The 22,922-nt window shown below is 36.4% G+C and overlaps 1 protein-coding gene across 1 annotated transcript in view; it reads right to left on the bottom strand.

The window, feature by feature from the left end:
* Nucleotides 1-21,188, bottom strand: part of CASQ2 (calsequestrin 2) — a 122,172-nt gene extending 100,984 nt beyond the window's left edge. The window contains exon 1 of the mRNA XM_051992931.1: nt 20,705-21,188. Within this exon, the coding sequence (XP_051848891.1) occupies nt 20,705-20,938 (234 nt within the window). The 5' untranslated portion in view covers nt 20,939-21,188. The remainder of the gene's footprint in view (nt 1-20,704) is intronic.
* Nucleotides 21,189-22,922: the final 1,734 nt, after the last annotated feature.

The raw sequence follows: 22,922 nt of genomic DNA, 5'->3' as shown, positions 1-22,922 counted from the left end.
GCAAGGTTAAGTGATTTGCTCAGAGTCACGCAACTAGGAAGTATCTGAGACAGGTTTGAAACTCAGGTTTCTTTAACTCTGAGTTTCACACTCTATTCATTATACCAATTAACTGGATACTCTATCTCCAAATAAAAATGGAATGTGACCAAAAGGATAATATGTAGTGGGAAAGTTTTTGCGGATCAGTGGTCTAATGTCTAAGAGAAATTCAGGTGAGAAGGGAGTGGATAGTTGGTTAGTGGTAGGCAGCAGTAATACATGGTTGCAGCTATGCTGGAAGGGAAAGTGGATGGTTACTGAAAGAATCCAGTGTCCTACTTGGGGAAGGGAAGAATGAGGTAATAAACATTTATTAAACACCTACTGTGTGTTAGGCACTGTGCTAAGAACTTTTTTCCAAATAACGTCTTGTTTAATCCTTGCAAACCTTAGGAAGTCAGTGCTATTATGACCATTTTTCAGTAAAGAAAACTGAGGAAGACTTTCCCAGGGTCACACAGCTCGGAAGTATCTAAAGCCAGATTTGAAATCATGTCTTCTTAACACTAGGCCCAGCATGCTATCTGCTGAGCCATCTAGCTACCATGGGGTTGGGGGGAAAAGGTAGAGTCTTAGGTATGGGACAGACCCTAAGAGTGACACTCCAAAGTAGTCACAGTACAACAACACAGGCCAACAGAGGAGTGCAAGGGAAGGCATGGAAATGGTAGTCTTTGTTGAAAAGTACACTCCTGGAAGATATTTGTCCTCTGGGACAAAACCCCAATTATACCTTATTAATTATAGTTCTGCATGGCAGATATAAGGCTATAGGATATGAGAGGTGACATTAAAAAGGCATTTCCAAAGACACATATGACCAGAAAAGAAATTGGATTTTATATTTAAGAGAAATCACGTCATAGGTATAATAGATAGGCAGTAAATACAAAATATTAAACGGTATAGAGTAAAGCTCCAGTATATTGGATAAATCTTCTATGGAAAATAGTGCAACAACATGGACAAGAAAACACAATGAACTGGGATTAACAAGCCAATGAAAGTATTGAAAAAGTGATGTTATTAATGCCAACTAAATAGTTATTCAGGAAAATTTCACTCTACCCAAATGAACTTTATAGCCAGCAGTATGGTCTACTGGAATGAAATAAACTTTATAAATCTTCCAGTTTAAATCCTTTATTTCTTCCTTATTTCTTTCTTTCTTTCCTTTTTTCTTTTCCCTTCCTTCCTTCTTTCCTTCCTTCCTTCCTTCCTTCCTTCCTTCCTTCCTTCCTTCCTTGTTCCTTCCTTCCTTCCTTCCTTCCTTCCTTCCTTCCTTCCTTCCTTCCTTCCTTGTTCCTTCCTTCCTTCCTTCCTTGTTCCTTCCTTTCTTTATTTTTCCACTTGTTTTCTATTTATCCATTCATTTGTTTGTTCATTCATTTATTTCTTGTTTTTAAGAAATATGATAATAAAATATTTTCCCCTAAAATTTTCATCTCATTTTCATCCCCTACTTATTCTAAGCCCAAAATTTCCTAAAAATCTGGACCTTTGATTTCATGTCTTTAAGGAAATTCCAGAATGAAAATCCCTCCATTGATGTTGATTAGCAAGTCTTCCTTAATTTTTAGTTTTAGAAAGTTGTTTGAAGTGCTGGAAGATTAAATAAGGTGACTGTGTTCGCAATAATTTATGGAGGTGACTCTAGATTCTTTTGAATTCTATCAGAGGAGCACAAGCTCAGGCAGGTTTTACTAGATACAGGTTGCTAGAGGGCACCATAGTTCATAGAACATTAAATCTAGATTTAGGAAGAGGAGTTCAAATCTCACCTTAGACACTTACTAGCTGGTGTGACTTTGGTCAAATCACTTAACTTCTCCATTTGCCTCAGTTTCTTCATCTGTAAAATGGGGATAATTATGACACCTGAGTTGTTGCACAGATTAAATGAGATATTGTTTGTGAAGTGGTTTGCAGAAATTAAAATGATATATAAAAGCTAGATAATATGATTAAGCTAGAAAGGCTTCTAGTGCAGTTTGATGACAAGCTACATCTGTCATCTGAAGAACAGTCTAAATGTAGAGATGCGTGTCATCAGAAGGTTGTCCATCAGGTAATAAATGTTTCCAGTCACTGCAGCTCCTGACAGCCATCTTCCTATGTGCCATCTGCACCATGAGGGAGAAAATGTCAGATCTTTGATGAGGGACAATTTCTTTTCATGCTTACTCCATTTTCTGAAATTGATGTCCTATACACTTTTCTATATGCTGTTAATCTCAATTCTAAAAATAATTCTCTGGCTTCTTCCCTTTCTCACTTAAGCACAAGTTTGGATCATTCCAAGGTGCACAAGAAACTCTCTTTCCCTCCCTCTCTTTCTCTTCTCTCTTTCTCTCTTTTTCTCTCTTCCTCCCTCTCTCCCTCTCTTCCTTTCTCTTTCCCTCCCTCTTTCTTTCTCTCCATCCTTTTCTCTCTTCTCACTCTCTTTTTCTCTCTCCCTTCTTCTATCTCTCCTCTTCCCTCACACACACACACACACACACACACACACACACACACACACACACACACACACATAGTTCAGTGACACCTCAGCTGGACAGAGAGATACAAATGAAGTGTGAGTAACTCCTTCTGAAAGTTCATTGGCAGGACTTGAGAATGAAGTCACTTGGCCAATCCAAAATAAACCTGACCTCATCTGGTTTTAAAGAGGGGAGCAGGTGCAAGTTTGGTGAATACCATTTTTGGAGAGTGGACAATTTGAAAATACCTGGAATTTCATTTGTGCTGCTCTTTTGTGCTCTCATTACTCAGATTGGGAATTCTATTGAATCCATTAGTTTCCTTTTGTCTTCTCTTAAGATTTAGGAATTCTCCTTTTTCTTAGAGCAAAGAAGTGGAAACTAAGGGGGTACCCACCATTTGGGGAATGGCTGTACAAACTATGCTATGTGAGTGTAATGAAATACTATTGGATCATAAGAAATGATGAAAAGGTTAGTTTCGAGAAACTTGGGAAGGTTTTTATGAACTGATGTAAAGTGAAAAAAAATAAGTGAATGATTTACACAATAGCAGCAACATTGTAAAGAACATTTTGAAAAAGAAACAGTGGTGTAACAAGCTATCTATCTCCTCACAGAGAGATGATGGACTCAAATGCAGAAGACGACATATTTTTAGCATGGCTAATGTTGGTATTTGTTTTGCTTGAATGGGGATATTTGCCACAAGTAATTGTGAGGATGAGAAGAAATGCTAAAGATGGGATGAAGAAGAAGAAGAAGAAGAAGAAGAAGAAGAAGAAGAAGAAGAAGAAGAAGAAAAGAAGAAGAAGAAATACTTGAAACATTTTTAATTGCACAAAAGAGCAAAAAAAAGGCTGGAAAGAATCAGATAAGTAGCTTTGAAAGTTATATGTTGATTTTATTATATTTTTAAAAAGAAATCCAAATTGTACATAGTAGAAATTCAGTTTCATGTTCAATCCTTTCCCCCATTCTGATATTAATATGGAAATACTTATTTAATTAAAGGTTTTAGTTTAAATTAGAAAAAATATAAATATTAAATATTGAAATAAATAGTTTAAAATGAAATTTAGTTGATGCTGATAGTAACTGTGTGTGAGTGAGAGAGATAGTTGCACATAGTTCTCACTACCCCAGGTAATTAGCCAGAGTACAACTTAAATATGAGTTGTTGATCTGAATTTGTAAAAAAAAAAAATTTCCATATCAGGACTACCCTGTTCTGAGGAAATGACAGGTATAGTGTCCCTACCCCACCCCATACTTAGCTAGCACATGGTCTATAAAGCGCATGAGAAAAAGTAGCTTCTCATTCAATATCATACAACAATTAACTGGCAGACTTAAAAATCAATTGTATTTTTTTATACTTTGTGTTGTTCAGTTGCTTTTCTCTCATATTTGACTCTTTGTTACTCCCATTTAGGGGGTCTGTGTTCTGGGAGGGACCTAGTATTACTAAGTCAGCTGAAATGAGTAAGCCGGTCAGGTAAAGTGATATGGGTAGGGATTATGTCTTCTATTGAGATACTAAGTATCTGAACAATAACTAATTTGGGATCTCCTAAGAGATCTAGCTTATTGATAGAAAGAACCCCAACTTTTGGTCTAGTCCTAAAATCAACTCAGCTTCCTGGGAAGCATGCAAATGGTCCATTATGACTTAATTTATTCAGCACATTCATACCTGAGGATAAAACAAGAGAAAACATGATCCTGATCACTTGGAAAACTCTGCTTACCTAATAGACTAAGAGCATTATCTAAAGATGAAGGGACAATCAGCTGGGAATTGTTACATGACGATGACTGTATTCATGAAGGACATGCAAGAAAACATTTCAATGATGATGGATCATTTTGCAGAGTGAACAGTTTTGTGAGCTATGATAAGTCTGAAGAAGACTGAAGTAATGTCCTAGACTGCAAGGCCATACATAGCCAAAATTTCATTTAGATGAAATGCTAAAAACAGGACTTGAATTTTGCCATTTAGGCAACATATTTATTGACTAAATAAGAAAATCAAAAACTGATTCAATAAGGCTGCAAAAATGGCATTGGGTACCAGTCCAAACTAAAAGTTTTTAAAAGAGAGGTCTCTGAAGGTTGGCTGCCATAGACTTTACAGTCTCACTACCCTTACTCAGCTTTAAATGACACATCAAAATCAATAGCAAAAGGGTGCTATATTCAAACCAATAATTAGGGTAGTGAACCTGGGCTTTACCTCAGGCCAGGAAAATACTTATATTCTTTCCAGCAACATATAAACAACTGAGCTTAGCATCTAGTTATTATATGTTTTAAGTTGGAATGAACTTTGGAAGCCATCTAATAGTTCACTACTATGCCACCCTTTCTCATTTTATAAATAATTAAAATAAAGCTCAGAAAAGTGAAGCCATTTGCTTCCTAAAGATGGCAAATATTATCTTTGGGATTTGGTCTTCTGACACTTTTGTGATACAGATATGGTTGGCTAGAATCCCTGAGAAGAAGGAGAATATTTCTGAGGGTGGGAAGACACTTTACCTAACTTCAACAGTAAGTGGACTCTGCCAAGTAAAAGTACCACTAGGAAAGAGCCTGAATCAGAGTCACAGAGAGACTCCAAACTATAAAGTACTAAAGTATAAAGTCCCTAGATTTTCTTCTGTACCAGAGCTTCATGAAAGCTACAGGAAGCGGATGAAGGAAGCAAGATTTTTAGAGATTACATCAACCAAGATTCCTCAGAGACCCAGAAAGTTATTTTTGTTCCCAGTAGATCCTGGATTCAGAATGATGCTCCACTGGCAAGAGGGCTACTGGTATATTAGAATGTTCCTTGGCATATTGAGCACATCCCGTAGGCATGCTTATGGCAAGAGTGATGATTTTGGAATCAGATGACTTATTCATCCTATTTATGCCTTTTAATATCTGAATGATGACTTTGGGTCTCTTTTTCCTAATCTGCAAAATGAAAGAATTGGACTGAATGTTTTCTTAGTTCTTTCTGAGCTCAGCATCTACACTCCCATGAATTAATAGAAAGCCATTGAGGGTTTATGATCAGAGCAGTGGTATGGCAGATCTGGATATTAGGAAGATTATTGAAGAAGCCATGTGAAGGATGAATTGGCGAGGGAAGAGTACAGATCCAAGTCTGTCAGGTAAGAGGCTGTTACAAGAGTGATTAAGAAGTGATTAAGACTTGAACTTGAATGGTGGCCATATGAAAGGAAAGTGATATTATGAAGGTTAAATTGAGGGGACCTTGCCATTGCTTGTAGGTCAGAGTTAAAGTAGAGAAAATAGTAAAATACAGTTCCAAAGTTTCAAGCCTGTGTATCTGAGAAAATGATAAGAGAAGACTCATGTTTTAGGAAGGAAATGCTAAGTTCTGTTTTAGATACCTTGAATTTAATTTTTTTATGTTTGTTTTCTGTCTTCTCTCTCTTTTAAAAATAACTACAGAATCTTCAATTTGGAAAAACCTCAGAGGCCATTAAAGTGTTGATCCAATCTGAAATTGAAGACCTCAAGGAGGGGAAGCCTACAACCTCTGGGCTGCTCATTTTATTTTTGGACAATTAAGTACATGCAAGTTCCTTGTTTCTCCAAAAATTCATTTCTTGAGATTTTCCCAACTTATTTAAATCATTTCAAATTCATACCTTGTATCCTATCACTGTTTCTTTTGCTTCAATTTTATAGACTTACAAAATTCCAGGTTATCTTATCCAACCTGTATGTGTAACATTTTCAGAATCCAAGGCAGGTAGTCATTATTAAGACTTGTTGGAATGCTTCCAGTGAAGGGGAGCTTGCTACCTTCTGACTGAATCTATTTCATTTCTGGACAATTCTAACTTATGGCAAGTTTTCCTACAATGAGCTGGAATTTACATTTGCAAACTATTTTCTGCAACCAGTTTTGCCCTTGAGAGAAGAGCAGAAAAATCCCTTTCCCATGTGATAGGGCCTTCCACTGCTTAGACACAACTATCATATCGTAGGACTAGAATTTAAAGGTACAAGGATCCTTAGGGATCTTGTAGTCCAACTTGCCATCTAGGAGAGGGTGTGGGGGAAGGGGGGAAATTGCAACACAAGGTTTTGCAAGGATTAATGTTGAAGAATTGTCCATACATATGATTTTTTCTTTTAATTTTTTTTCCTGAGGCAATTGGGGTTAAGTGACTTACCCAGAGTCACACAGCTAAGAAGTGTTAAGTGTCTGAGACTAGATTGAACTCAGGCCCTCCTGACTTCAAGGCTAGTGCTCTATCCACTGAGCCACCTAATTGCCCCCATGCATATGTTTTTGAAACATAAAGAAAAAAAATAGGAATTTTGTAGTCCACCCCATTATTTTATAGATAAGGAAACTGAGACCAAAAGGAGTAAAATGGCTCACTTACTAGTAGTTGAGCTGAAATTCAAACCCAGTGCCTTTTTTTTTTTTTTGCTAAATTAGGGGTTTCCTCACCATACCCACTTGCCTCTTCTATTCTTCTGCTTGAACCATAAGGTTTTTTTCATTTGACCTTAAAATGGCATGGTCTGGTTATCCCTACTCTGCATGTGTTTTCCCCTAAAATATTGTGCCTAGAATTGAGCCCAGTACTACAGACATAGTATGAACAGGACATAGTATTGCTTCAGTCTTCTTTTTTTAATTCAACTTAAATTCATATTAATTTTTGGGATTAAATTGTTATTTTATATTAAATTATATATTGTTAGAATCCTAGTGAAAACTCAATGGAGTTGATAGAAACGATGCTTAAGTTAACACCTTTGAGAGTTCACGCATTAGCCCACACATCAGTTCACATGTTTGGGAGATTTTAGGATTCAGTATAAGATATCCAAATTCACACCTCCCATAATCCCACTTTCTGAGGAGGAGTCAACCTTTGAGTTTACACCTCTAAAGGAGCATAAAAACAGCTGAGCTCAATCAGGAGAGTTCAGTTGAAAAGATTGAGAGGGGAGCATCAGTTGGAGATTGAGAAGCCACGAGTCAGAGTTGAGCTGGAGGCAGAAGCTGGAAGAACTAAAAGACAAGCTACAAGAGCTCTTGGAACCAAGGAGCGAGATAGGACTCTAAGAAAACTATTCGGACTATATTGAAGGAGACAATAAAAGATTTGAACTTTTAACACCTGGCTGCATTTGAGGCCTACTTGAATTGGATTGAATTGAATTGAAACTAAGGCTGCCTCCAGAGAACCTCCCCAAGAAACTGCTCCCAGAGAATCATCATATTTTTAAAAAGAAGAGAACACCACAATATATATTATATATTATTATATTATATATATATGTTAAATTTTGCCACATTTACCCTATACCCTACTAAAAACTCCAGAAGCATTTTGTATGAACTGTTATATACCAAAGAAGATAAGGAAAAATGATGAATAGTTAGCTAGTACTTTAAAGTTTGTAAAGTGCTTTATTTGGTACTAACAGCACTACAGTGAAGTAGGTACTGTTATTATCCTAATTTTGTACATATGGAAACCAAGTCACAAGCTAGTAAATATCTGAGACCAAATTTGAACTCAGGTCTTTTTGATCCCAAATCCATAACTCTATCCCCTTACCACCTAGTTGCTTTTATGTGACTTACCCAAAGTCAAAAAGGTGATTGATAATAGAGTGAGGATTAGAATCCAAATTTCCTAGCTCCTAAGATTCCATGGGCTGCTACAATCATTTTAAGAGCTCAAAGTTGCAAGTGATGTCAAAGGCTACGGAAGAAAACATGTTGAATGCATTTAGGTTTTGTGATGCATTTGTGTGTAAGGTATCCTGAGAAAGGATACCACCAAAGATGTACATAACCAGAAGAATTAGTTTGTCCTATGGCCAAATTGAAGTTTAACAAATGAATTTTAAAAAGGAATCATTATTAAAAGAGGCAGAGTAAAGATTCCAATAAATTGCTTAAATCTCTTTAAAAGATTTACGAAAGGGTATTGATAAGAATTATACAGAAAGAGTAAATAAATGAAAATAAATTCCCCTCTTCTCTTCCCCCAAAACATTTATTTAGCACTTGCTATTATGTCAAGCTTTATGCTAAGCACTGGGGAAACAAAGAAAAAGCAAGCTAGTTTCTGCCCTCAAGGATCTTATGTTTTAATAACATAAAATTAAAAGATTTATATGAGTTATAAATTGTAGCAGAGTGGGAAATCTCAACATTGGTGAGATAATGGATCTATTCAAATAATACTGAGCTCAGATCTTATATAATAAATTTCTATCCAGTTATTTATTCATCCATCCATCCAAGAGTTTTGTTTTTTTTAAAACATCATGTGCAGAGTCCTGTTCTGGGTTAAATGCTCCCAGGGGAATATCATAGCTATTCATCAATCCAGTTGGAATATACTAATTAGCTAATTCATTCACATGAAATAAACAAACTTTTCTTAAGCATTGACTATGCAATGCATTATGCTCAGGGCAAAGAGAAGTATTAGGATAAGTAAGTTGTGATATTTACCTTTAATAAAATTATAATTTGTTCAGGGTGAAAAGATATGCCAAAGAAAAAATATAATATAGATTAAAAATATTTAAATATATGAAGAGAGAAAAGTGCTATGACATCAGATGACAGAAAGATCACTTCTTGGTTACTTCTACAAAAATTCTGCTGGTGATGGATTTAGGTGCTTTGAAGTCACATTTAGGATTCACAGTTGGAATAATAATTGCTAGCATTTATAAAGCACCTTAAGATTTGCAAAATGCTTTTTCCTATATCATTTTATATGATCCCTGCAATAACTTGTGTTGCCTTCATTTTAGGCAACATATATCTATCATATATCTAGGGCTAGGAGGAGTGAAGCCATTTTACAGATGAAGAAACTGATACCTAGGGAGATAGATGAGGAAACTGATCCTCAGAGAGGTTATTTTTATTGCTTTATTGCTTATACAACTCTTTAGTGTCAGGAACAGGATTCAAACTTGGTTGTTTTCAAGTCCAGTGTTCTTTCCGCTACCATGTTGCATATATAGAATTCTAAGGCTTGTCTGTTTAGAATGAATGATGGAATTGAGAAGCAGCACCTGCTGGTGGTACTTAGGTCTAGTGGAATCAACTGGGACATGATCCTGAAGTTCATAGTTTAAATAGTATATTTAATTTGGAAAGTAACCCCGTAGGAGGGCTTTTACAAATCACATGCCTAAAAAATGAAGTAGGCAGACAATCTGGAAAGGAGAAGGGGTTTCTGGGGAACAAAAGAGGCAAAGAGGAATTATATTGTTTGCCCATATCCTCTTCCACAGTTAAACATTTCCACAATGCTAATGGGATTTGGCCACTTTGATATTTTTAAACTTATCATCTTAGCTGAAACTGTTACTGGTCATAAAAACATTCCTTTCATTTGAGAATCCCAGATCTTTGTTATGAGGGTTTACTTTTGGGGAGATATAAAAATCTAGGTGATGTAAAAATAAACAATATCAATAAAAAATCTATTAAAGAAAATTCACATCCCTTGGAAACAGAGCCTCCTAGGTCCTGACACTATATAGCTTAGAACTACATAGTCCAAGACTATGTAAAAAGGAGAGGTGAGAGTGGAGACACAGGAGTCTTCAGCAAAGAGAGGTCAGGCATTTTCTTGGGGATTTAATGCTTTGTGAAAGTATTTTTCATTTAGTGATATCATTTGTTATAATAATCCACTCATGCTAAAAAAAAAAATTCTTCAGGGGTGGTCTTAAACAGTAAATAATGCTTAAATTTTAAAATGCAGAATATTATGGGTATTATATTAAATTATTCTCATGATTCACAACATATTTTGTTGTTGAAAGGTATTCATAGAATTTTTAAAAAAAGAGAACTACTGTAGCATGGAAATTAGGGAGGACTAGTGGTAGGCAAAATTGTAAAGATTGTATAATTCTAGGCTAGGCAGTTTTTTAGTCCTCTCTTAGATCTATCATTTTGTAATTCTTTGGGGCAGAGTATTTAGTGTACTCAGCTATGCCATCATTTTGTCCCTTATCTGTCCCCATTATCTTCTTTGTCACTAATGTTAGGTGATTAGTACTCCTGTACTCTGTCCCATTACCTCCCTCTTTCAAAATTATTCTTAAGAAAAGATTTAAAATTCAGTGGTTGTAGGATTTAAATAGCCATTAAGAACATAAAGCATTTCTGTTCCACAAGAAATGTGTATTTAATATTGGACAAAACCTCAAGTGAAAAGAATGAAACTTTAAAGGTGAAATTTAGGACATGAGGAATAAAGGTGGCTATGGAATTTTTTGGGTGCTTTTCAAATTACACAGTCTAGACAATAGTCTATTTTGCCAATGGTTAAGGCTAGTTTGATTCCCAGAGGTTTGTTTGTTTTAACAAATTTTATTTTTTTGTTAATTTAAAAAGGCCTTATCAATTTAAGGCCCAAATAAAGCCTCTAAAAAAAAGCATTTATTTTTCTCCTTCACAAATTCCATACTCATTAAAAAGGAAAGAAAGAAAAAAGAGAGGAAGAAAGGAGGGAAAGAAGAAAGGAAGGAAAGAAAGAAAGAAAGAAAGAAAGAAAGAAAGAAAGAAAGAAAGAAAGAAAGAAAGAAAGAAAGAAAGAAAGAAAGAAAGAAAGAAAGAAAAAGGAAGGAAGGAAGGAAGGAAGGAAGGAAGGAAGGAAGGAAGGAAGGAAGGAAGGAAGGAAGGAAGGAAAGAAGGAAGGAAGGAAGGAAGGAAGGAAGGAAGGAAGGAAAGAAGGAAGGAAGGAAAGAAAAAGGAGAGAGGAAGGAAGGAAAGGAAAGAAAGAAAAGATGGAGGAAGGAAAGGAAAGAAAGAAAAGATGGAGGAAGCAAGGGAGAAAGGAAGGAAGGAAAGAAGAAGGAAAGAAAAAAGAAAGGAGAGAGAAGAAAGAAAGAAAGAAGAGAGCGAAAAAATACAGAATCCCTGTATCATATAAGCAAAGTTGAGCAAAACAAATACCCATGCTAGCCATGTCCAAAAATGTATTTCTTATTTTTTATATTAGTCCCTTATTTCTCTGTCAGGATTTTTCATAAGTTTTTTGGAACTGTGGCTGATCATTTAACTGAATAGGATTCCTAAGTCTTTTAGGATTGTCTTTTTTAAAAATATCGAGCATTTAGGTGGCACAGTGGATGGAATGCTGGCCTAGAGTTAGAAAGACACCTCTTTCACAGTTCAAATCCAACCTCAGTCACTTATTAGCTTGGACAAGTCACTCAATCATATTTTTGCCATAGTGTCCGCATCTGTAAAATGAACTGAAAAAAGGAAATGGCCAAAGCACTTCTATATTTTTGCCAAGAAAATCTCATGAAGGGTTTTCTCATGAAGAGTTGGATGTGACTGAAACAGATGAACAACAAAGGATATTGATCTTATCTTTTGTGGGCAGTTATTATCCAACTCAAAAGTCATCCTTAGGAATAAGTCATTCAAGGATATATCACAGGCATTTAATACATACAACCAAGCTGTTCCTTAAAGTGGTGGGTCATAGGACTACAGTTTCAGAGCTAAGGAGACCTTTTGTTGTTATTATTGTTGTTGAGTCATTTCAGTCACATCTCATTCTTTGTGATCGCATTTGGGGTTTTCTTGGCAAAGATACTGGAATGGTTTGCCATTTCCTTCTCTAGTTCACTTTATGGATGAGGAACCAAGGCCAACTGAGTTAAGTGACTTATCCAGGGTAGCTAGTATATGTCTAAGGCTGGGTTTGAACTCATGTCTTTCCTCACTCCAGATTCAGCACTCTAATCCATTGTGTCACCTAGCTGCCTTGAAAGAAACCTTAGAAGGCATTTATTTTAACCTCTTCAGTTTATAGAAAAAGAAACTGAGACTGAGATAATGATGCGGGAAAGATTCCTTTCTAGATTCCCACCCTCTCCTAGTTAATAATGTAAATTGCCCTTTAACTCACAAATCCTGGTCCCTTTGAATTCCAATAGAAGATCTGACCTGTTCCCAGCCCCACCCGGGTATGAGCCAACTTTGGGGCTACACCCGAAAGCCCCTTGAGCTAAGTCTCCTAGCGCTGGGAACCCCTCTTTGCAGAGATTCCAAACATGGCTACCATGTGAGGACCCTCTGTCCACTGGACCCTCTGTCCAGTGCCCTCCTTATCTCTACCTTCCCCTATACTTTAACTTTGCTTACCCAATAATAAACCTCTTTTATCAATCTAGCTCTCCGGGCCAATAAATGCTTTTATTGGGAACTCGCGCCGCTACTAGACCCCCTTGCACCGAATCTGTACCCCAAACCTGCCACTAGACCTTAACCCTAATTTCATTTAGGTACCCCAAAGCTAGACCTCAAGAATAGGGCAAATCACTTATCTAATATACAGATAGCAAGGAGCAGATTCGGAATGGAACACAAATCTTCAAAGCTTTGGAAGGAGAGTAGCTGCTATTTTCAATCTGATTCTGAGCCAAAAAGAGGAACTGAAGGGAGTGGATAATGTGGCTCCTTGGAGAGAACAGATATCAAAAGTTTTAGGTCTTAAATTGTATAGGGAAAGTTAGTCTAAGAAGTATGAGAAGTTGTAAATGAACTTCTGAATAAACATCTGAAAATACAAAGATAAATAATTCTAATAAATAAAAAAGAGATGTGTAAGAGAAAGACAGACAGGCAGATAGAGAGAGACAGAGAGACACACAGAGAAATACAGAGAGAGCACAGAGACAGAGAGAATATTGGCAAATAGGAAACTTATTAATCAACATCGAATTTAAATGAATTTGACAAAGTTGGAACTGGAAATGGAGGATTAATACAAAAGCATGGTATAACTTTCTAAAAATAGTTGCAAGAGTATTAAATTTCAGAAATAGGTCAAGTTTGTAAGTAGTCAGAAAAGTTTCTTAAAAGTTATATCAAGAAGAGAAGAATGGAAGAAAAAATGGATCAGTGGTCATATGGAGGGGATGATAATAATGAAGAAAACATCAGATCACAAATTCAGAGCTGGAAGTTAGAGGTCATTTGGTCTAACCCCCTATTTCAAACAGATTGCTAAGGTCCACAGAGGCTTAGGAATCTGCTCAAACTCAATAGTGAGATAATAAGAGGGGGTCAAATCCAGGATTTCTGACTCTAAATTGCATGTTCTCTCCATTTGCCTCTACCCAACCAGTCAGGAATGGAATATAGTCAAGCAGGGAAGTTTCTTTAGGGACCTTGGCAGGGATATTTGGGGAATTAGGACTGAAGAGAGCCCTTCTCAAATTGCTGCTTGAGAGTAGATATTGTTAGCTCAGATACTTGGACCTAGCTTTGGCCATTGGGAATCATTCTTCTTAAAACCTGCTCTATTGTGGATCAGACAATGGTGGAAAGCTTAGAATTTCCTTACTTTTAAAGTAGGTCCCCCAATCTTTTTTGTCTTTATGCAAGTTAAACAATGAGCATTTATTAAGCACTACCATGTGCCAGACATAATGCCAGGGGGTATCTATAAAAACAAAAATGAAAGAATCCCTGCTCTCAATTACTTTACATTTTACTGGGGGTGAGGTGAGATAGGCTGAGAATCAGTATGCTTACAGACAAGTGTATACAAAATATATTAAGTTTTTTAAAAAATCAGTTAAAGCCAGGGAGAGCATTAATTATTATGATAGATTTGGGAAACCTTTAAGTAGGAGATTGCTCTGAGGTCTTGAATGCCCTATCTAGGGAATATGAAGAAGTTCAGTTTAGTAGGAACATGGAATAATGGGAAAGGAGTCGAAAGATGAGTCAGAGCGGTATTTTGAAATAAATACTAACCAGAAGAGTTAGTATGTTTATCAATAAGAGTGTGTTAATCAGTAGATGGCAAGGTTATCCTAGTGTGGAAAATATATTGTAGAGTTGAGGAATGAGGCAGGGAGACAAGAATAATTAAGTGGTGACGTGGAAATCAAGAAAACCTCTGGTCTCATATATTTATTAGCTGTGTGACTCTGGGTAAGTCATTTACCTTTGTTCGCCTCAGTTTCCTCATCTTTCTGCGTTAGTCTAGGAGAAAAATGCTAAGTTCCTGAACTAAAGGGATGTGAACCATGTGAGTAAAGAGAATGAGACAGATTCAAGACATACGGATTAGGCACATTTATTAGACAAAGGGGAAGGTGAAAGAGACCAAAGAGTCAAAAATGCTGCCCAAGTTGTGATGTTGAGTGATTGGATTACTGGTGTGCCTATGTTAGAAATAGGGGAGTGAAGAAAGATATGTTTTGGGGGGAAGATGAGTTCTTTTAGGAGGAGAGGCAGTATTTGAGATTCATTTAAAAAAATTCTTATAGTAAGTAGTTCTGGTGATGAATGAATATATTAAATTAAATACAAAAGTCGATGCTCCAGTATGCAGATGACATTGTTATATTTATATGAAGCTTGAGAACATTATAGTCTTCTCAATGAAATTCACAGCCAAGTGAAAGAATCAGCCTATTTACAAAGGAATAGCCAAGCGCATGACGAATGTCTATTACCTGGACTATGACATGCAATTGGATTGAAAATCCAGGGACCTTGTTAATCAACATAGATATATTACACACATGGTAACCAAAACTAAACAGTATGGAGAAAAAAAGAGTACATTTTATTTGGGAAATAGTATAATCCTTTTACTCAATAAGTCAATCACATGAGTCCAAACTTCTCCATGACAGGATCTCACCTTTTAAGACTGAGATTTTTCTGAATAATTCAAATCATGGAATTGAACAATCTCTAAAAAGTTAAATTATGGGCTATTAAAAGAACAAGGAAAAGAAAGATATATGTGAACATAAATAGGCCAGCATATATTAGCACTCGGGAATTGTAAGAAATACAATAAAATAGAATAATAAACAAATAAATTAAGTAGATAAATAAACAAATAGATTAAAAGATATCTTTACAGAAAACTGTGATTAGAAAAGGAGAGTCTGTCTTATGATAAAGGGGAAAAAAGGAATAATCATTTATAAAGCAGTTACTTCCAGGTATTGTGCTAAGTGTTTGACAAATGTTACCTCATTTGATCTTCACAACAAGCCTAAGTAGGTATTATTATTATCTCACTTTTACAACTGAGGAAATGGACAGTGCTTAAGTGACTTGACCAAAGTAACACAGATAATTGTCTGAATCTGAATGGAACTTTTATCTTCTTCATTTCAGGCAGTGTTCACACAGCTGCCTATCGAGATATATCACACATGGACTATCTCATTCCTCTTCAGGATACACTCAAGACCTCTAAGCACTTCTCTTTTCAACTTTCTTTTCTTTTCTTTTCTTTTCTTTTTTTTAACTTTTTATTGACAGAACCCATGCCAGGGTAATTTTTTTACAGCATTATCCCTTGCACTCATTTCTGTTCCAATTTTTCCCCTCCTTCCCTCCAACCCTTCCCCCAGATGACAAGCAGTCCTTTACATGTTGAATAGGTTACAGTATATCCTAGATACAATATATGTGTGCAGAACTGAACAGTTCTCTTGTTGCACAGGGAGAATTGGATTCAGAAGGTATAAATAACCCGGGAAGAAAAACAAGAATGCAAGCAGTTTATATTCATTTCCCCGTGTTCTTTCTTTGGGTGTAGCTGCTTCTGTCCATCTGTGATCAATTGAAACTGAATTAGCTCTCTTTAACGAAGAGATCCACTTCCATCAGAATACATCCTCAAACAGTATCGTTGTTGAAGTTTATAATGATCTCCTGGTTCTGCTCATTTCACTTAGCATCAGTTCATGTAAGTCTCCCCAGTCCTCTCTGTATTCATCCTGCTGGTCATTCCTTACAGAACAATAATATTCCATAACATTCATATACCACAATTTACCCAGCCATTCTCCAATTGATGGGCATCCATTCAATTTCCAGTTTCTAGCCACTACAAACAGGGCTGCCACAAACATTTTGGCACATACAGGTCCCTTTCCCTTCTTTAGTATCTCTTTGGGGTATAAGCCCAGTTCAACTTTCTTTTATGTGCTGCCTTCTCTCCATTTAAGGGAAAGAACTGTCTTTCTAATTATACATGTATCCTCAAGCCTTATCATACTGCCCAGCATGTTGTAAAAGTCAATAAATTTTAGGTAACTGACTTCTTGCCTGACCACCCACATGCTCTAATATTCCTTGGGAATTGTGTTGTTGTTGTTATTGCTGAGGCAGTTGGGGGTGAATGACTTGCCCAGAGTCACACACAGCGAGGAAGTGTTGGGTGTCTGAGGCCAGATTTGAACACAAGTCCTTCTGACTTCAGGGCTGGTGCTCGATCCACTGCACCACCTAGCTGCCCCTTCTTAGAAAATTTTAAGAGAGTCAGAGGAAGAAATTCCAAATATCTGATGACCTTTCTGGAGATGATTTATAGAAGCACAAGGACATGAGTCATGAAGAACTATAAGTTCCTGGAGGAATGTCTGCTTCAAGAAGATCACAGATTGGGGCAGCTAGATGGCCTAACCCTAGTGGATAGAGCGCCAGTCCTGAAGTCAGGAAGACCTGAGTTCAAATCCAGCCTCAGACACTTAATACTTTCTAGCTGTCTGATTCTGGGCAAGTCACATAACCCCAATTGCCTCAGCAAAAAAATAAAAAAATAAAAATAAATAAATAAAAGAAGATCACAGATCCATACAAATAGGGAAACAAAATGGTGTAATCATTCAATTAAAAAAAAACCAACTAACTTATCCAGTCAGGCTGTGTCTTATTTAATATCCATATCCAAGTGCCTTGTACATAGTAGGTTCTTTATAAATGTGTGGAATTGAATTAGAAATCCTTTAGTCTAATCTCTTCATTTAGTATATGAGGAAATTGAGACTCAGAGTGCTCACCAAAATTTCTCAGTTAATAAATGGCAGGACCATTCCCAACATTAGAACATAGGTCTCTTGAGCGCCATCTTCACTACACTATAATGTCACTCTAGCAATTAATCAGCACTGTGGTGTATGAAATCAGAAAGATCTGAGTTCAAATCCTGCCTCTGATATTATTAACTATGTGACCTTTTAAACCAATGAACTAGTTATGAACACAGACTTTCTATGAAACAAATTGCCAAATCATTGAACCTCTTTGGGCTTTGCTGTATTCCTTGTAAAATGAGGTAGTTTTACTCAGAGAGCCTGAAGATCCTTCCCAGCTCTTAAACCTCTCTCTACAATTAGAGTTAAGTGAAGGATCATACAACTAGTAAGTATTAAGTGTCTGAAGCTACAGTTGAACTCAGGTCCTCCTGACCCCAGGGCTGGTATTCTATCCACTGCGCCACCTACCTGCCTTCAGTTCTAAATCTGAATCCAGTCAGGTCAATGGTAATTGATACTGATGTGCAGAGGCAGAATGGCATATGGCACTTTGAGTACTGGCAGAGATAATAATAGAGTCCACCTTCCAAGCTTGTTATAAGTGAGACCAAGTGAGATCATAGCTGGAAAGTGCTTTGCAAACTTTAAAATATTTAAAATAAAAAATAAAAATAAAATAAAATATTATATTTAAATTATTATATTTAATAATATATTATATTATATTAAAATATTATATTTAAATATAAAATATTATGTAAAAAATAAAATATTATCACCATTATTTATTATCATTATTTCAAGATCTCAGGAACTGTAAGAAATGGAATAAAAAATACAATACAGAAATATATGATCAAAAATGGAGAATCAGTCACATAACAAAGGGAAGGAAGAGGAATAAGAATTTATTAAACATCTACTATGTTCCAGATGGTATGCTAAGTGCTTTACAAATATGATCTCATTTTGAACCAAATCAGTTCCAATTGTTCAATAATGAAGAGAACCTGCTACACCCAGTGAAAGAACTATAGGAAATGAGTGTGAACCATAATATAGCATTTCCACTTCCTCTGTTTTTGTCCACCTACATTTTTGATTTCCTTCTCAGGTTATTTTTACCTTATTTCTAAGTCTGATTTTTGCTTTGCAGCAAAATAACTGTATGGATATGTATACATATATTATGTTTAACATATATTTTAACATATTTAACATTTATTGGTCTACCTGCCATCTGGGAGGGGGTGAGGGGAAGGAGGGGAAAATTTGGAACAGAAGGTTTTGCAAAGGTCGATGCTGAAAAATTATCCATGCATATATCTTGTAAATAAAAATATTTTAAAAAAACAAATATAATCTCATTTGATTTTCACAACAAGCCTGTGATGGAGATCCTCATTATCCCCATTTTATAGCTGAGGAAACAGAGGCAAAGGTTAAGTGGATTTAGAGTTGACAACAGCCTTAGAAATGATGGAGTCCAACTTTCTCTATTTTATCAAGAGGAAAACCACTACTTGGAAATTTTTTGCTTGAAGTCACACAGGAAGTAAGCACCAGAATCAAAATTCAGATTCAGATCTTTTGACTCCAAATTAAGGGCTCATTTCCCACACCATACTGTTTGTGTCATGCAGTTAGAGGAAGTTAGAGATCCCAGAGGTGCTAGATTTGAAGTCAGGAGGACATAAAATCAATTCCAGCTTCAGATACTCAAAAGCTATGTGACTCTAGTTAAGTCACTTAACCTTAATTTGCCTCAGTTTCCTCAATTGTAAAATAGACATGATAATAATTTAATCCAGGGTTTTTGGTGAGGATCAAATTAGATGTATTTGTAAAGCACTTAGCATAGTACTGATCACAGTATAAGCTTTTAAAAGACATGTCTTTCTCTTCTGCAATGGGAAACACATTGGAGCCGGTGTCAGATGACCATTTTGGTCCTAGTTCTGGCCTTTATTTGTTGTGTAACTCTGGACAAGACAAATGAGCCTCAGTTTTTCCACTTCTGAAAATCAAGGGTGTTAGTATTTGCATTATCCACTTTGCAAGTTTGTTATAAATCAAATATCTCAAAATCTTAGAATGCAAGGTAAAATGGGATTATTGTAATGATAATCCTGAATCACTGCAAAATCTTTGTTTTCTGAATCCTAAGAAATGATCTATAGTCAGTTTAGTGTTGTTCTTTTGTGCTCTTATTATATTTTAATTCTTTGAAAGCTGATGATGCATGTGTTCTATAAATGGTAACTTTATCATTAACCAAAGATCTGGCTATTCTTGGATTAACTAAGCACTCTGACTAAACCAGATAACCGAGAGCCTATCCTAATCCCCAATCGGTATTTTCCACGTGGATAGGGCTAGGCTAGGCAGTCATATTGAAAAGGAATAACTTTGACTGAAAAAGCATCTAAAAACCTCCTAGAATGCTTGGCAGCCATGGAGACTGATGGTGACTGAGGGATCTTAAGATGTCTGGATGTCCTCAGAAGGGTGAGTCCTCCACACGTTCACAGGAGATTAGAAACTTGGCACGATGCCAGGTTATAAACAGCCCATATGAACCAATTGAAATGACAGCTGTCTTCTCCCAGTGTCTTCTCCCAACTAAGAGACCTTTATGAGAAAAACTCTTCGAGTTCATCTCCATTCCTCTTTCCATATTGTTCACTGTGGAGTTGAGCCAATTATGAGACTGAAAATGACTGAACAACATCCAAATGAGATAGAAGAAGACTCGTTTTTCATTGTTCCCCAATGGATAGGGCAAAGGTCAACTTCTAGTTCTGGGGGACCAAGGAAGTCCGGCGAATAAAATCCACAGGTAATGCACAAATCTCAGTACAATCCATCATATTGAATAAATCTTTTCTTCAATCTATTGACAGATTCCCATTGGCAGACTACTGAATGTCAAATGTTTATCTTTCTTTTCCCCAATTGACTTCCAGTGAAATTACTGGAGGAACCAAGAGATAAAAGGGTTGGGGAAAGGAGCTCTTGGATAACCAAGGACAGCTCATATATAAATACTGTACATCATCACATGTTGGGCTATGTTTCTGAATGCTGTCCCTTGGTCAGCTGGCTCTTTCTGTGACCCAACTGGAATTGCAGAGACAGATTTGGACAGAAACAGATGCGAGATCGGGACACTGCTAGAGATCAATGTACTTTAATGACATGGTCCCCACCCTAATCTTTCCCGAGTAAACACACACACACACACACACACACACACACACACACACGCACGCACATACATATGTGGCCACATACTCACAACAGCAGCTTTTGCAAGCATATCTTCTGCTTACCTCCAGGACAATTTCTTTCATTTGGAACTGCCTTTGGGAGACTTTATCAGAAGATACCGGCTCATGGTAAAAGAGGCAGAGCAGGTCATATTTCTTCAGAATTTGCTTGTAGTTCTTCTCATTGAGGTTTATTACCCGGTCTTTCCCATCGTAACTGGGGAAATTCAGTCCCTCTTCTGCTTTGCAAGAAGGCAGCAGGTAAAAACCTACTAGTAAAAGAGAAACTACCTTCATTGAGGATGACCCTCTCTGCCTGTCCTTCCCTAGAAATAATCCAGTGCAGCAGAGGATACAAAGTTACTTGGGTCGTGTTGGAGACAAGGGCCAGAATCAGTTTACATAAAATTTGTTTTTCTTTTGCCCTTCTGGTATTTGATCCAAACTCTTTCAGCCCAGTTAACTTTGCAGTCAGGGACTCAGGACAAAGAGCCTCAGACGCTCTCACACACACATGTCCGTGCACAAAGAGAGACAGGCAGAGGAGGCTGTCAAGCCAAACCCCAGATACCTTACATAGCTTGGCCCAACTCCTGTGTCGTGAGGAACTCCATTTTTAGGATGCAGTTGTTTCAGGCTAAAAATAAACCATGCAATGAATAAAAAGGACAGATATGATACTATTGAGGGATTCGCTGACACTATGGAGGTGAGGGGGAGAAGAAAGTGCACAAATACATGAGATGGTTATAAAGAACACAGAAGTGAGGAGAAAAGAGATAAGGTGCTAGTAGCTAATGGAGGTTTTGAAAAAGGATCACAATATATACCAAAAGCATGGGATCTTTGGGTTAGACATAAAGACAGTCAGTCAATACTTAGAATTATAGATATTCATATCTATTATAGAATTATAGATCTTAGGGCTCATCTAATTCTACCTTTTATTTTACAAATGAAAAAACTAAGGTCTCCAGAGATTCAACAGACCACACCAGTAGCAGGTTATCTCAGGATGGGAAAATGAATCCAATTTCACAAACTTCACAGTCATAACTCTTGCACAATGGTCTCCTAATTTTCACCGTCAAGCAGCTCATGCCCAGGCCATAGTTCCAACCAATTGGTGTATTTTGTGCAATGATGGGATAAAAGAGGCAAGAATTCTTTTTTATTAAAAAAATGTTTTACTGACGCTTAATGGTTTTTAACATTGATATTAAATCCTATTAACTCTCTTGCTTTAGTAGAATGTTCCTTTATTTTTAAAAACAAAGTACAGCTGAAAAAATCAAACTGCCAAATGAAATATATTAGACAATATATGCCTTACTATGCAAGCATATCTCCCCAACTCTGTTACTAAAAGAAAGGACACACATTTGAGCATCGGTCTTCTGAAGTCACAATTAATCATCACATTGATCTGAATATTGAAGTCTCTTCAGAATTGTTTTCCTTCACATTATGGCAGTCATTGTTGATAATTTCTCTTATGGTTTTATGAATTTTGCTCTGTAGCAATTTAAACAAGTCCTTCTGTGTTATTCTTCATCCCACAGTCTTCATTTCATTATGAGGTGATAATATTTCATTATATTCCTAAATCACATCACATTAATGGAATGACATGGAATGCAATGACATTGTTCAGTCATTCCCAAACCTGTGGTCACTTTGTTTCTAGTTTTTTGTTGTTGTTGTTGTTGTTTACTTGTTTATTTTGCTACTTCCCTAAAAATACTGGTATTTATATAGTACTCTTCTCTCTATCTTTGACCTACTTAGGTTATATGATTCGTAACATAGTTCTAAATTGTATTCCATGTTGGACCAGTTCATAATTATTGTTAGTGTTTCAGTGTTCTTCACCTATATATCTATTGCTTCCCACTGTATCCCTTTTATTATCACATCATATATTATATACCCTATCCTTAAACACTTTGGCCAGATAAGGAGAAGATGGGACTCACTAGAAAAGACCCTAATATTTGGAAAGATTGAAGACAAAAGGAAAAGGGAATGGCAGAAAATAAAATGAATAGATAGTATCATGGAAACAATGAACATGAACTTGGGCAGAAAGTATCAAAGAGTTGATCACGACTGAACTATTGAACAACTCTATCCCTGTTGCCATCCATCCAGGGTTTTGCAAGGTTACCAAATGTAGACACTTACTGTTCCACCTCATGAAAAGGAGGAGGATATTCCTTTTCTAAGATTCAGAATGATGAAAATAGGGGCATCCTTTCATTCCCTCTATATAGGGTATACC

The sequence above is a fragment of the Antechinus flavipes genome, chromosome 4, assembly GCF_016432865.1.
Source record: "Antechinus flavipes isolate AdamAnt ecotype Samford, QLD, Australia chromosome 4, AdamAnt_v2, whole genome shotgun sequence".
Classification (NCBI taxonomy): Eukaryota; Metazoa; Chordata; class Mammalia; order Dasyuromorphia; family Dasyuridae; genus Antechinus; species Antechinus flavipes.
Note: the sequence above shows the minus strand (reverse complement) of the source record. Positions and strands in the feature narration are given on the sequence as shown.